This window comes from Limulus polyphemus, unplaced genomic scaffold (assembly GCF_000517525.1).
Source record: "Limulus polyphemus unplaced genomic scaffold, Limulus_polyphemus-2.1.2 Scaffold3230, whole genome shotgun sequence".
NCBI lineage: Eukaryota > Metazoa > Arthropoda > Merostomata > Xiphosura > Limulidae > Limulus > Limulus polyphemus.
Window position 1 is genome coordinate 110527 of NW_013668840.1, and position 11957 is coordinate 122483.

At 30.0% G+C, this 11957-nt stretch overlaps 1 protein-coding gene across 1 annotated transcript in view; it reads right to left on the bottom strand.

The window, feature by feature from the left end:
* Nucleotides 1–1468: 1468 nt before the first annotated feature.
* LOC106468941 (pleckstrin homology domain-containing family G member 4B-like) overlaps nt 1469–11957 on the bottom strand; it is a 15320-nt gene continuing 4831 nt past the window's right edge. Inside the window, exons 4-13 of the mRNA XM_013929394.2 lie at nt 10523–10696; nt 8959–9048; nt 8424–8567; nt 7783–7860; nt 7374–7553; nt 6439–6616; nt 5972–6088; nt 5640–5840; nt 4903–5072; nt 1469–1711 (exon numbers count right to left, since the gene is read on the bottom strand). Coding sequence (XP_013784848.2) covers nt 1688–1711; nt 4903–5072; nt 5640–5840; nt 5972–6088; nt 6439–6616; nt 7374–7553; nt 7783–7860; nt 8424–8567; nt 8959–9048; nt 10523–10696 — 1356 coding nt within the window. The 3' untranslated portion in view covers nt 1469–1687. The remainder of the gene's footprint in view (nt 1712–4902; nt 5073–5639; nt 5841–5971; nt 6089–6438; nt 6617–7373; nt 7554–7782; nt 7861–8423; nt 8568–8958; nt 9049–10522; nt 10697–11957) is intronic.

Below are 11957 nucleotides of genomic sequence, written 5' to 3' on the forward strand. Positions count from 1 at the left end.
GGTCACCTTCATCTGTTTTTTCTAACTTCTAACATATGTTCACCTTTATGTGTAGTCTTTCTTAAATAATCATTGTGTTCACTTTTAATCCTCTGTTACATAAGTTTTCACAAATATTTTTAAAGAAAATACACACAAATTCTTTGATTACAACATTTTTTATTTGACTTACACAATAAAATACTAAATTTTTAATTGGGTGATATGACACAGACAGTAGTTACTTATTGACTGTACATGTGGAGCTAAAAACACAATCAAGAGTCTCGTTGCTTATGTCTCAAAATTATCACTGGATTAAAGAGAAATTTCCAATTCTTATGTACATGTACAATTCACCAAAAGCAAGTTTATAGTCTATACTTTATTGCTAATGTACGACTAATTTACTCCAAAAAAATATTAATTAGCTGTACAGTCTATTACACCATTGAAAGCTTTGTAGAAAATAATTTAATGAAGACATTGCTTGTTATATTTTTAGGAATATGTAATAAAATATGTTTAACAAGCTGAAACTACAGTAGGGGTACATGGTAAAATGCATTCAGCAAGCTTACACTTCTGTTGAGTAGAGATATGTAGTAAGATACATGTAGCAAGCTTACACTACTGTAGGGTAAGGATATGTAGTAAAATACATGTAGCAAGCTTACACTACTGTAGGGTAAGGATATGTAGTAAAATACATGTAGCAAGCTAGCCCTAGTGTAGGGCAGAGATATGTTGTAAAACACACGTAGCAAGCTTACACTACTGTAGGGTAAGGATATGTAGTAAAATACATGTAGCAAGCTAGCCCTAGTGTAGGGCAGAGATATGTTGTAAAACACACATAGCAAGCTTACACTACTGTAGATATGCGAAGTATAATAAATGTATCAAAACTGTAGTTGCAGGTAACAGTGCTATCAAGTGGTTCATTGAGAATTTTGTAGGTTAGTGTGCAGTTATTAAGTGCAGACAGGATTTAGGCTGATATTGATAATTACTACAATAAATCAAATTCAGCTTCTTCTCTGGACATTGCTAATGTGTTGAACTTCTGAATTACGCAAAACAATTAGAAGCTAATAAAATATATATAATATTATTTAGCTAAAATCAAACCTCTGTAACTGTGGAAGTAAAAACTGAAAAACACCATTTTTTTTAACACTGCCAATCTCAAAATGATATAATACAAAGTTCTGATCAAAGAACATCAGATATTTCATTGATAATAAAAAATAAACCGGACAAGTTACTATAATAGAAAATAGTTCAAACCTATTGTATAATTATTTTGAATATTCTAATATACTTAAATATATGGAATAACATTAAAGTGTTACAGAACTATGAGTAATAATAATAAGCAACATTATTTATATGCCCATGTATCCACTATAAAACCACAAGTTTGTACAAAACCTTAGCATTAACCTACTAATGAACTGACACTAAGTTAACAAGGGTTTTATGTTCTAACACTTACATTACACACTGTTTAGGTCTAAGCCAACTTGGTATTTTTCGTTATCTTTTGTTTGATACACAAACAAAATGCCCTATTTGTTACATTATTGTAGTCATGTATGGTGGTTTTAAATACTAGACCCATTACTGCTTTGTTTGTTTTGGTCAACCGTTTGGCACAATTTTGATAACTCGTACTTGGATCCATCTGACTAGTTAGTATGGTAGATTACATAACAGTGTTCTCCCTGGCCTGTAGAAAAAACAACAGACCATTTACACAATGTAAACTTGTTTAACTTACAAGCTTTGTGTTTGAATATTACCAAATAATAAAACAGATAAAAAAAATATTAAAAACAATGTCAGCCATTGTTATGGTTAGTAGACTATATAATATCTTGAATCTAGTAATAAATATTATATAAGATTAATAATTAGACTTAGGTGATTGTACAGGCTATTTAAGTCCTGACAATGCTTCATATCCAATTGCTACAAACTTATAAGTATTTAAAACACATCAATGTTATTTAACATACCAGTTTTCTAAAATGCAAGGTTAATTTTAAAGCCATTAATACCAAAAACCAAGGAAGTTTTACATCACAACTCAAATACATCTCATGTAGCTGAAAGTACATTTTAAATTTAATTTAGTCCAGCATTGCCAATCAAGTACATTTTAAAGTTTGTATACTTTAAATGATAAGGTAACTAACTATTTAGTATTAGAAATAAAATAAGATCTAAAGGGTCACAGATGAAAGTCTGAGACCAATAAAGAAGTTATTGAAGGATCAGCTTATTTGTTAACAACAACTATAATCTTAACTTCAAGTATTATGTTATTTTGTGTCATTGATAGCCAGTCAAACAGCTCTTCCACATTGAGGTTATTACTTATTTTAAACTAATCTTAATTATCTAGCAATTTGCTTATAGTAGAGCTTAAAACTGAATAAATGGTCTTATCTTTTTAGTGGTCTGCTTTTTAGTGAACCACTATTGCAGGCTTTTTTTTTGTTTTTTTTTTACTAGTATCATCAGTCTGCTGGTCACTTTTATATTTATAAGAAAGTAGCAGAGACCTGCAAAACATTTGTGGTTAAATTAGTGTCTTTTACTGCAACAGTACTTAAAATAGTATTTAAAATACTGGATTTTTAAAATAATACAAACTAATAATAAGCACCAAAATGTGCAAGTTCATTTGTCTTAGGCCTAACAATAGTTAAGGTTTTATAAAGTAATGCCTATACTCGATAAAGAGATAAATTAACACTGTAACCTGTGTATATTTTTTACTTTAGTTTAGTTAGGACTAGACTTTACTGTACTTAATACTATCAATAAATTTGCAGTAATATACAAAACAGGGCATTTTGTTTGTATATTACACAAAAGAACCATGCTATACTATGTAGTGCTGCCTATTTCACCTATATTTGTTCATCATGAAAACTCTGCCTGAATGATCTATAAAAGAAAAACTGTCTGTATCAAAAGTTCTTCAGTAGCTAACTGTATTTAAATACAATTTATTTTCTAATTGTAAGGTACATGTTACCACATGGTAATGCAATCTCATTTGTTAACATATAGTTTTCACATAATATTGTCATTACTCTCAGTCAGGAACAACAACAAGAAAAAAAGCCAACAATAGCATTGTGTGATATTTTTTGTTAAATAATGTACATTACATGTGTAGCACGTAAATCCATGGGCTTCTATAGATGGTGGCTAAATTTAACAGATTGTTGCACTGTTCACATCATCATACTATAATTCTGCTTCTCAGTATGCATTATAAGCATGCGCAGTAAGAATTTTTCACAAGAAAAACCATGTAGGAACATTTTATATTTGACAACAAACAGCCTGCCTGCAGTAGAGCTGCAAAGTTGAATGAACAAATCACTACAACTGCTCTCTGAATGAACGAATAAGAACAAAAGGCAAATATTAATATAGATTTACTAACCATTTTCTACAACAACATTAAAAGCTTAAAGTTTTCAACATTAGGTTGTAGAATAACATTATAAGTTTTTCATATATGTTGGTTTTAAATATTAGACCCACTATTGCTTTGTTTCTTTGGTCAGCCCTTTGGCAGAATTTTGATAACTCATACTTGGATCCATCTGACTAGTTAGTATGTTGGATTACACAACAGTGTTTTCCTTGGGCTGGGAAAAATACAAAACAGCCCAAAACCGTCTCACTACTACAGAAGATTTGATACTGACAGTCTTGTTACTACAAACCAATACTGTCTCACTACTACAGAAGTTTTGATACCGACAGTCTTGTTATTACAAACCAATACTGTCTCACTACTACAGAAGTCTTGGTATCGACAGTCTTGTTGTTACAAACCAATACTGTCTCACTACTACAGAAGTCTTGGTATCAACAGTCTTGTTATTACAAACCAATATTGTCTCACTACTACAGAAGTTTTGATACCAACAGTCTTGTTATTAAAACCAATACTGTCTCACTACTACAGAAGTTTTGATACCGACAGTTTTGTTATTGCAAACCAATACTGTCTCACTACTACAGAAGTTTTGATACCGACAGTCTTGTTATTAAAAACCAATACTGTCTCACTACTACAGAAGTTTTGATACTGCAAGTTTTGTTGTTACAAACCAATACTGTCTCACCACTATGACTTTTGATACACACCATACTCAATGTTATCTCACTTGTCACTTTCATTAATGTAATATACTATCTTATTACAGTGTTAAGAAACATTTTTTTGTATTTATTACTGTCACTACCATCAATTAGCTACAAAACCTGTGTGTGATTATATGTGATAATTACTGTGTGTGTGTGTATTACAGGCAATAGCAGTAAGAATACTTCAATACTTTACATTATTTACAGCTGGTAGGAAAGTTTGTACAAATCAATCTTTCCTCAAAGGATTTTGATGCATCTTTGAGATCTGTTTATTATTTGTAAATGTGCAAGCTATTGTTGGCAGATAATGTTATATTAAAAAAATAATAATCTTATTCATCTGGATAACTTCAATATCATTGAAACTACTACCAATGAGCACTTGCTTAAAGCATAAGAATGTTCTATCATTTTTGAGTTATAGCTATCTTTCAACCTGGATACAAATTAGTTGTAAGTCAAGATCTAAATTGTGACTTGTGCTAAAGAAGAAAATAAGCTCAAATTTACTTTTACTTGTAAGTTGCAATGTTATAAAGTTTTTTGGTTCAAAATAGTTTCTAGCAGACTTGAAAATCCTTATCTAGATAAAATAAAATAAATAAATATATATATATTACATTGGTACAAATAGAAATTTTATACTTCTGTTTTGATTTTTTATCAATAATAAAGAGAAAAATAAATAGCAATCTGAAAATTAAAGAAAGTCTGTAGAGCTGAATTTCAAGAAAAATTTACCTCCTCCAATAGTTGCTCTTCATGTAGTAGGGCTACTGGTGAAGGTGAGTTTGTGATGACTGAATCATTTGAGAGAATGCTATCACTACGTTCTGGTTTTTTGTGGTGAGGCCTGTCTACCTCCAGTGAACAATCACCTAGCATACTGACATCTGTTTCGACACCACTTTCTGTGTACACAACAACACAATTATCTTTCACAGCAAATATTATAAACTCTAAAAAAAAAAAGTAAGGCAAAAGCAGTATGGGTAGATTACATAAGAAAGCATACAACAAAAGTAGTACAAACTGGTGACATAAGAAAGCATGTACCAAAGGTAGCAAAAAGAAGAAAATAATAAAAGACATAAGTACATATGATCTGGTTAAAGAAATAGACACAGTGAACTATTCCTACATTCTATCTCTGACAACAATACAAGATGAGGCATCTTAAATCTGTAGAAACACTTAATTGTTTATATCCCAAGTTATATAGTTGTAAATAAATAATAATTATAAAAATGGAAATAAAGTGAGATAAAGGTTAATGTGATAAGAATCTTTATAACTTTTGCTTCATTTGTTTATTACAAACACAGTGGCAGCATACAACCTGCCCAATAAATTCCTTGAAAAACAAGGAAAATACTTGTAGGGATAAAGTTTCAGGGTACAAAATCCATAAGATTTACACTTTGCTCATGATAAACATATATCTGAGATTCATTAGAAAAATGAATTATACAACCAACCCGATGAAAACTGAGACTCTTCTGCCACAAGGCTCTGCAAGAAACATGAATCAAAGCCAAGGCCTAAGGCTCCATAAGCAGTACATGAAGATTGGCTGCTTCCTGAAGAGGAACTGCTCACAGAAATGATAGAGTGAGGCCGTTTGTTATTTCGTAGTTGGTCATATGATGACACTGCAACTGAATTCTTGAACCGAGGTACTAAAGACAAAGTAAAAAAAGATTTCCAGTTACTGGGCCATAACTGACTATGCTGAGATAAATCCAAGCCAGAAAATGCTACAAACAAATATATTAAAATTTCTTAATTTAAAAAACAAAGAAAAAATCACCTCTGTGGTTCTGCTCGATCATCACGAGGCGGTCATTGATCTGATCTTCACTAGGCCTAATATCCAGACATGGTTTGTTGCCAATCCCCATTGATGACATTTCTGCCAAACGCATTTCTAAAGCAAAAATACATTTTCTATTATATTCAAATTCTTATAATTATATCTGATATTTACTAATTAGAATTTGAAGTATTTTATACAATCACAATATCTGTCTTTTTGTATCAATAAATTAAAGAACTTACTTTAAAGTTGATTTAGGCAATGCAGTCAACATGTGTACCGAGTTTTCTATGAACTTTTGGCAATAGTTTTTGATTTTTAGATAATGTTTCAGGTTTGGTGCCCGAAATCTCATCTTGAAATCATGAAAGACAATATTAGAAGTCCAGAAAAACATCAGTCCATAAAGTAAATTACTCCATGACAAGAAAAATAAAATATCCTCTTCCAAAAAATCTTACCTCTGTTTCTTAGGGCTTGCTTCCACAAAAGCTTTGAGATTTCCTGAACCCATGCATATTTCACATCAGGACTTGGTGCCTGAAGTATGTAGGTATCATTTAGTTTTCTCTTACGGAACCAAATTTCAAATCTAGTGGGGCTATCTCCCATTTGTTCTGTCATTCCAATGTCAGAGGTCTGAAGTAGAGAACATAAACAATCTACTAAGAAAAAATATTGATTGTTTCACAAAACAATAATTTAATAAATATAAAATCTTAGTATTAGAGTAAACACTTTTGTGCTTCAGTTGATTAACAAACTAACATAATCTTACTTGTGTTGAGATAAGTGTCACATACATCCTCAATATTCAATTCAATACCCAGTTTATAACAAGACAAGTGACTTTCACAACTTTACCAAACTTTTGGATACCTAGTGAACAGGTTTTAGTGTTTTTAAAGGTTGTAGTTGAATTATGCAACTCATTTCCCTATGTTATTTGTTCCTACTATAACCAACCCTACAGGTTCTGGTATTAATACTTGTTAAGGTTAAGGGTTGAAAACATTACTAGTAGCATGGATACCAAACTGATGACCTATGGCAAAGTCTTCATAGAAGCTTTTTGTAGTTTGCATGTTACTCATAATTATGACTATTTCTTATTAATTTTAATTACTATTGTAGAATTTTAGCAGTTCTTCTGGTAAATGTTATTACATAATTTTCATGTTAAGGTTAAGGGCTGAAAACAATGCTAGAAGCAAGATTACCCAACTGATGACCTATTTACTATTAATTGTAATTATTATTGTAGAATTTTAGCAGCTCTTCTAGTAGAAGTTATCACATAATTCCTCATTTTAAACTTTTAATTTACAATCTAATGCAACTTGAACTTATTACTACAGGTTCTGTTGAGTATTGTGATAATCCAAAGATGATTAACCTTGATGCTCTGCTTGTACTGGTAAATCTCCTGGCCCTTTTGATTGAAATCCTGTCGTGCTTTGCTAAAAAGAATGAGGTCTTCAAAGAGGAAAATGTGCCGCAATGACTTACGAGATCGTCCTTGCCAAACTATGAACTCCCCTTGCCTGAGAAGACGTCCTTGTTCTTTTACATTTACCTTAAGAAAAATCACACTCAAATCAACAACAGTAACTAGTGTATAGGGTTTGGTTTGAAAGTGAGAATACATATAGGTAATTTTAAAACCAGTGAGAGAAATTTATATTTCCACACTAGATACTTCCTGTTTCTTGACTTAAAAGCATCATTGATGAAGAGCATAATTATAAAAGTCAAACTACAGCTGAAAGTTATATTAAGCTAGCTGGGTATATGAAACAACTTACATCACAATCCCTCAAAGCATCCATAGCCAGCAAATCATTACCATGTCGTAACTGAAAACGAACCATCTCTTCTGCAGCCTGTGGGTGTACATACATATATATATATAAAATTAGGAGTATCTTTAAATTTTTATATTATAACACAAACAAAAAGATTCACAGGTAAATATAGATTGGATGGATCCAGATTACACAACCCATATGTTTATACTATAATGAACCCTTCAGATTCTGGTATTAATACTTGTTAAACGTTTATAGTTATTTTTATAGATCACAAGTTATCTACTTTCAGTTTCTGTTACTAATACTTGTTGTTGTAAACCGTACTGTTACCTACTTTCAGATTCTGGTATTTGTTAAACTATTATATTGATTTTTGTAGACCATATTGTTGCCTACGTTCAAATTCTCATATTAATACTTGTTAAACTCCTAAAAATACTGTTGTAGAACCTACTATTCTACATACCTTCAGATCTTCATACAAATACTTGCTAAATTCGTACAATAATTATTATTATAATGTGCTGTTACATACTTTCAGATCATGTCTCTAATATTTGCTAAATGTGTACAGTAACTATTATAGTACTAAGATCTTAATATAGGTAAAGTTATTAGAATCTACTGTTACATACCTTTAGATCTTGGTACTCCGAGTTCTTCTCTGGACATTCCTTCAGTAACTGTTTCAATAGAAGAGCATATTTTCCCATTCTTTGTACAGGTTTAAGCAAATATGAAGACAAGTCCATCTTGTCTCCTAACTCCAACTGTTTCTTCTAAAAATGAGATATTGAGATATTTTCTATTAATAGCTATTTGTATTTTGTTAAAACTTCTCATCAACATGAGACAGGGATTTAAGTCATTACCATGGTTCAGTTGACTTGCATTCTTCCAGGAACTAGTCTTTGCAATACTGCTAATATCTGATTACTCTTTTCTCTTTTTCCTTTACAATTAAGTGATGAAATCTTGCTTTCCAATAAATAGAAACTATTATTCAAGTTCAATTACTCAGATTTCCAGTTCCAAAGAACTAGTTTTGACAATGTGTATAAAATCGATAATTCTAAAAATTATTGTAAATTATAAAAGGGAAAACATAAGCCTAATACAAATGTTGAAGTATACCAGATGAAAATGGCAAATAACAAAAATTTCACTTACTTTGAAGAATATGCTTGCATATTCCACCATTAAGGAGTCTGATTTGGGTTTATTCTTATTGTACAAAGCATAAAGATAAAACTGTGATTCCTGCAAAGAGTAAATTATTGTTACGAAAGAAAGCATACAATAGGAGTACAATAGATATGTAGAAAACAAACATTTTATGTGGTCATCTGCCAGAAACATTAACACATTTGTATTGCTTAGTATATTGTTGCCTAATGAAGGCTCCAGTAAGAGGACCAAAAGCTCGCAAATAAAATAAAAGTATTTTAACATAGAAAGCAGTCCCATATTATTCTACATACTATTTAATTCTGTGTTATAAAAACAACAATTTTAGCTATTTCTTTCTATTTTTATACTGTAAAACTTGAGGTAAGTGTAATAAAAAGTAAAATAATATCATTGATACTGGAAATTATTGGTACTTGGAGAAACTCCATAATTACAGGATTGAGGAAAACAAGGAAATTATACATTTCACAAATACATTATTTATTCATGACTATGGTGATGATGCCTTTACTGGTGAAAACATGGTCGTGAATAAATGATGTATTTGTGAAATGCACAGTTATCTTGTTTTTCCTCAATTCTGTAAAATTAATGTCCTTATAAGATACAAAAACAACAACTTTTATAATTTTATAGAAGTTTCAATTATTACATTTTTATGTTACTCTAGAGGTTTGTGTTCAAATATGACCTGATGATAGTATTTTCCACCAAAGAACATAATATAAATACTTCAACACCATAAGGTTTAGTTGTGTGTACTGTTTTATGTAAATTCAAAACTGACTGGGTTAAAAAGTAAAAAAATATTCAGAGAGAAGGGGGATTTACTTTCCCAACTCTTTGATATGAATAATTATCTTGCAACATGGAAATATTAGCACCCATTTGCCAAAAAGACTACAACTGATAACTTTGAACAAACAATCTTTCTCCGTTCCATGAAAATACTGACCTATCATCTAGCTGTGACTTGCGTCTTTCTTTTTTTTTTTTTGATTCTCTCATAAATGGTCTGCATAGACAACACTTTTAAAAAAACTAATGTTTCTAAAGCATCTACACACAAAAAGATACAAACCTATACTTTACAGAACTGGTACGATAAAACTCACAGAAAGGTAATAGAAGTGTATCTTATTGAGTTTGGGCTATACTGTAGTATGAAAAGTTGGATGTGTTGGTTGACTAAGAGGAATTAAAATACTACCCCTTTCTATAAACCCCTCAAATGTAATAAAATACACAAGAAAGGAAAACAAGAGATAGTATGGTGTTTTTTAAATTCTGAAACACTCAGTTATCTTCCAATGTTTTTATACAATTGAGGCTTTGTTAGTGCATTGCTTAAATACTATTTGAACTTGGATTACTGACTGTTATTGTTAGAAATCGGGCTTACATATCCACAATATAGTGACATTAAGAAACTGATTATTTTATAATTGCGTTTGGGACAAAAAGACCCAAATACGCTTGTTTAATTTTGATATTACACTTCAAGATACATAACATACAACATTAAAATAACAAGTCTACTTACATATTGTAAGAAACACTGACCAACAAGAAATGGAGAGTCATTACATTGCTCTAGCTCACTAAGAAAGTAGTGTTTATGAAATTCAAAGATTTTTTCTAGGTTTCCAAAAATCACATTTCTTTGACCTCTCAGTGCTTGAGGGATGTCTTCACGTAGCAGCTCAGGTATGTAATTCTGTAGACAGAAACATTAATGCTACATATTCAACAACTATTTATCTGAAACTTTGAGAAAATTACATTGATAAAGCTGTTCTTAACAGTAGTAGTGAACTATTTTATTCCTGGTAATGATAAATAAACTACTTTATAATAATAGTAAACTACTTTATATGTGATATACAGTACTTAATAACTGCTATACATAATATTGCTTTCCTATATAAGGATGTTTCTAGTATTGTTATTGAACTACCTTCTAATATGGTATATAGTAATTAATAAATGTACTATACAATATTGTTTTACGTACAAATCTATTTGTGATAATGGTAACTAATTACTTTATAAAATGACACACTAATTAATGACTGTTCTATACAATATTGTTTTATCTATAAATCTGTTTGTGATAATGGTAATGAATTACTTTAGGAGATGATATATAGTAATTAATGGCTGTATTAAATAACATTACTTATGTGTATAAAACTGTTTGTGGTAATGGTAATGAATTACTTATAATATGAAATATAATAATTAAAGACTGTATTAAACAATGTTTTCATGTATAAAGTTGTTTGTGATAATTGTAGTGAATTATTTTATAATATGATATATAATAAACAACTGTACTAAATAATATGGTTTTCATGTATAAAGCTGTTATTGATAATGATAGTGAATTACTTATAACGTGGTTTTAATAATCAATGATTGTTCTTGGTAATTGTATTTTCAAAGTTAAAATGAAAAAACCCTCTCCAAACATGTATATTAACTGGTTTGGTTTAAACTTGTCCAATGCAAGCAAATATTTAACAAGGAGAATTTTTCACTCATCATTATCAATAAAAAATATTCTGTAGGCTTTAAAATCAACAATTCGCTGAATGATTAATGTGCTGACTTCATATACATATCAATAATATTTATATATTACTCTTATAATGCTCTAGACATTTGTTTGGAGGACTAAAGTTTAATATTATTTTAAAAAAAAGCATACTTATGTAGGATTATGGTGATCAGATGTCAACTGTTGTCATAGTTAATAATTAATATATAGTTATATAAGAAAGGAGTTACAATTAATAACACAGACCTGTGAATTTAAACTTCATAAAAGTTGTATTGGTTTTAATGGATTTTTCGTAATTTATCTATGCAGATTTTGAAAATAATATTAATTTTTTTCTATCACGTAAGGATTTTTTTACAAATCAGGAAGGAAAAACTCTTATCGAGATTAAATTATTATTTCATTTACCACAATA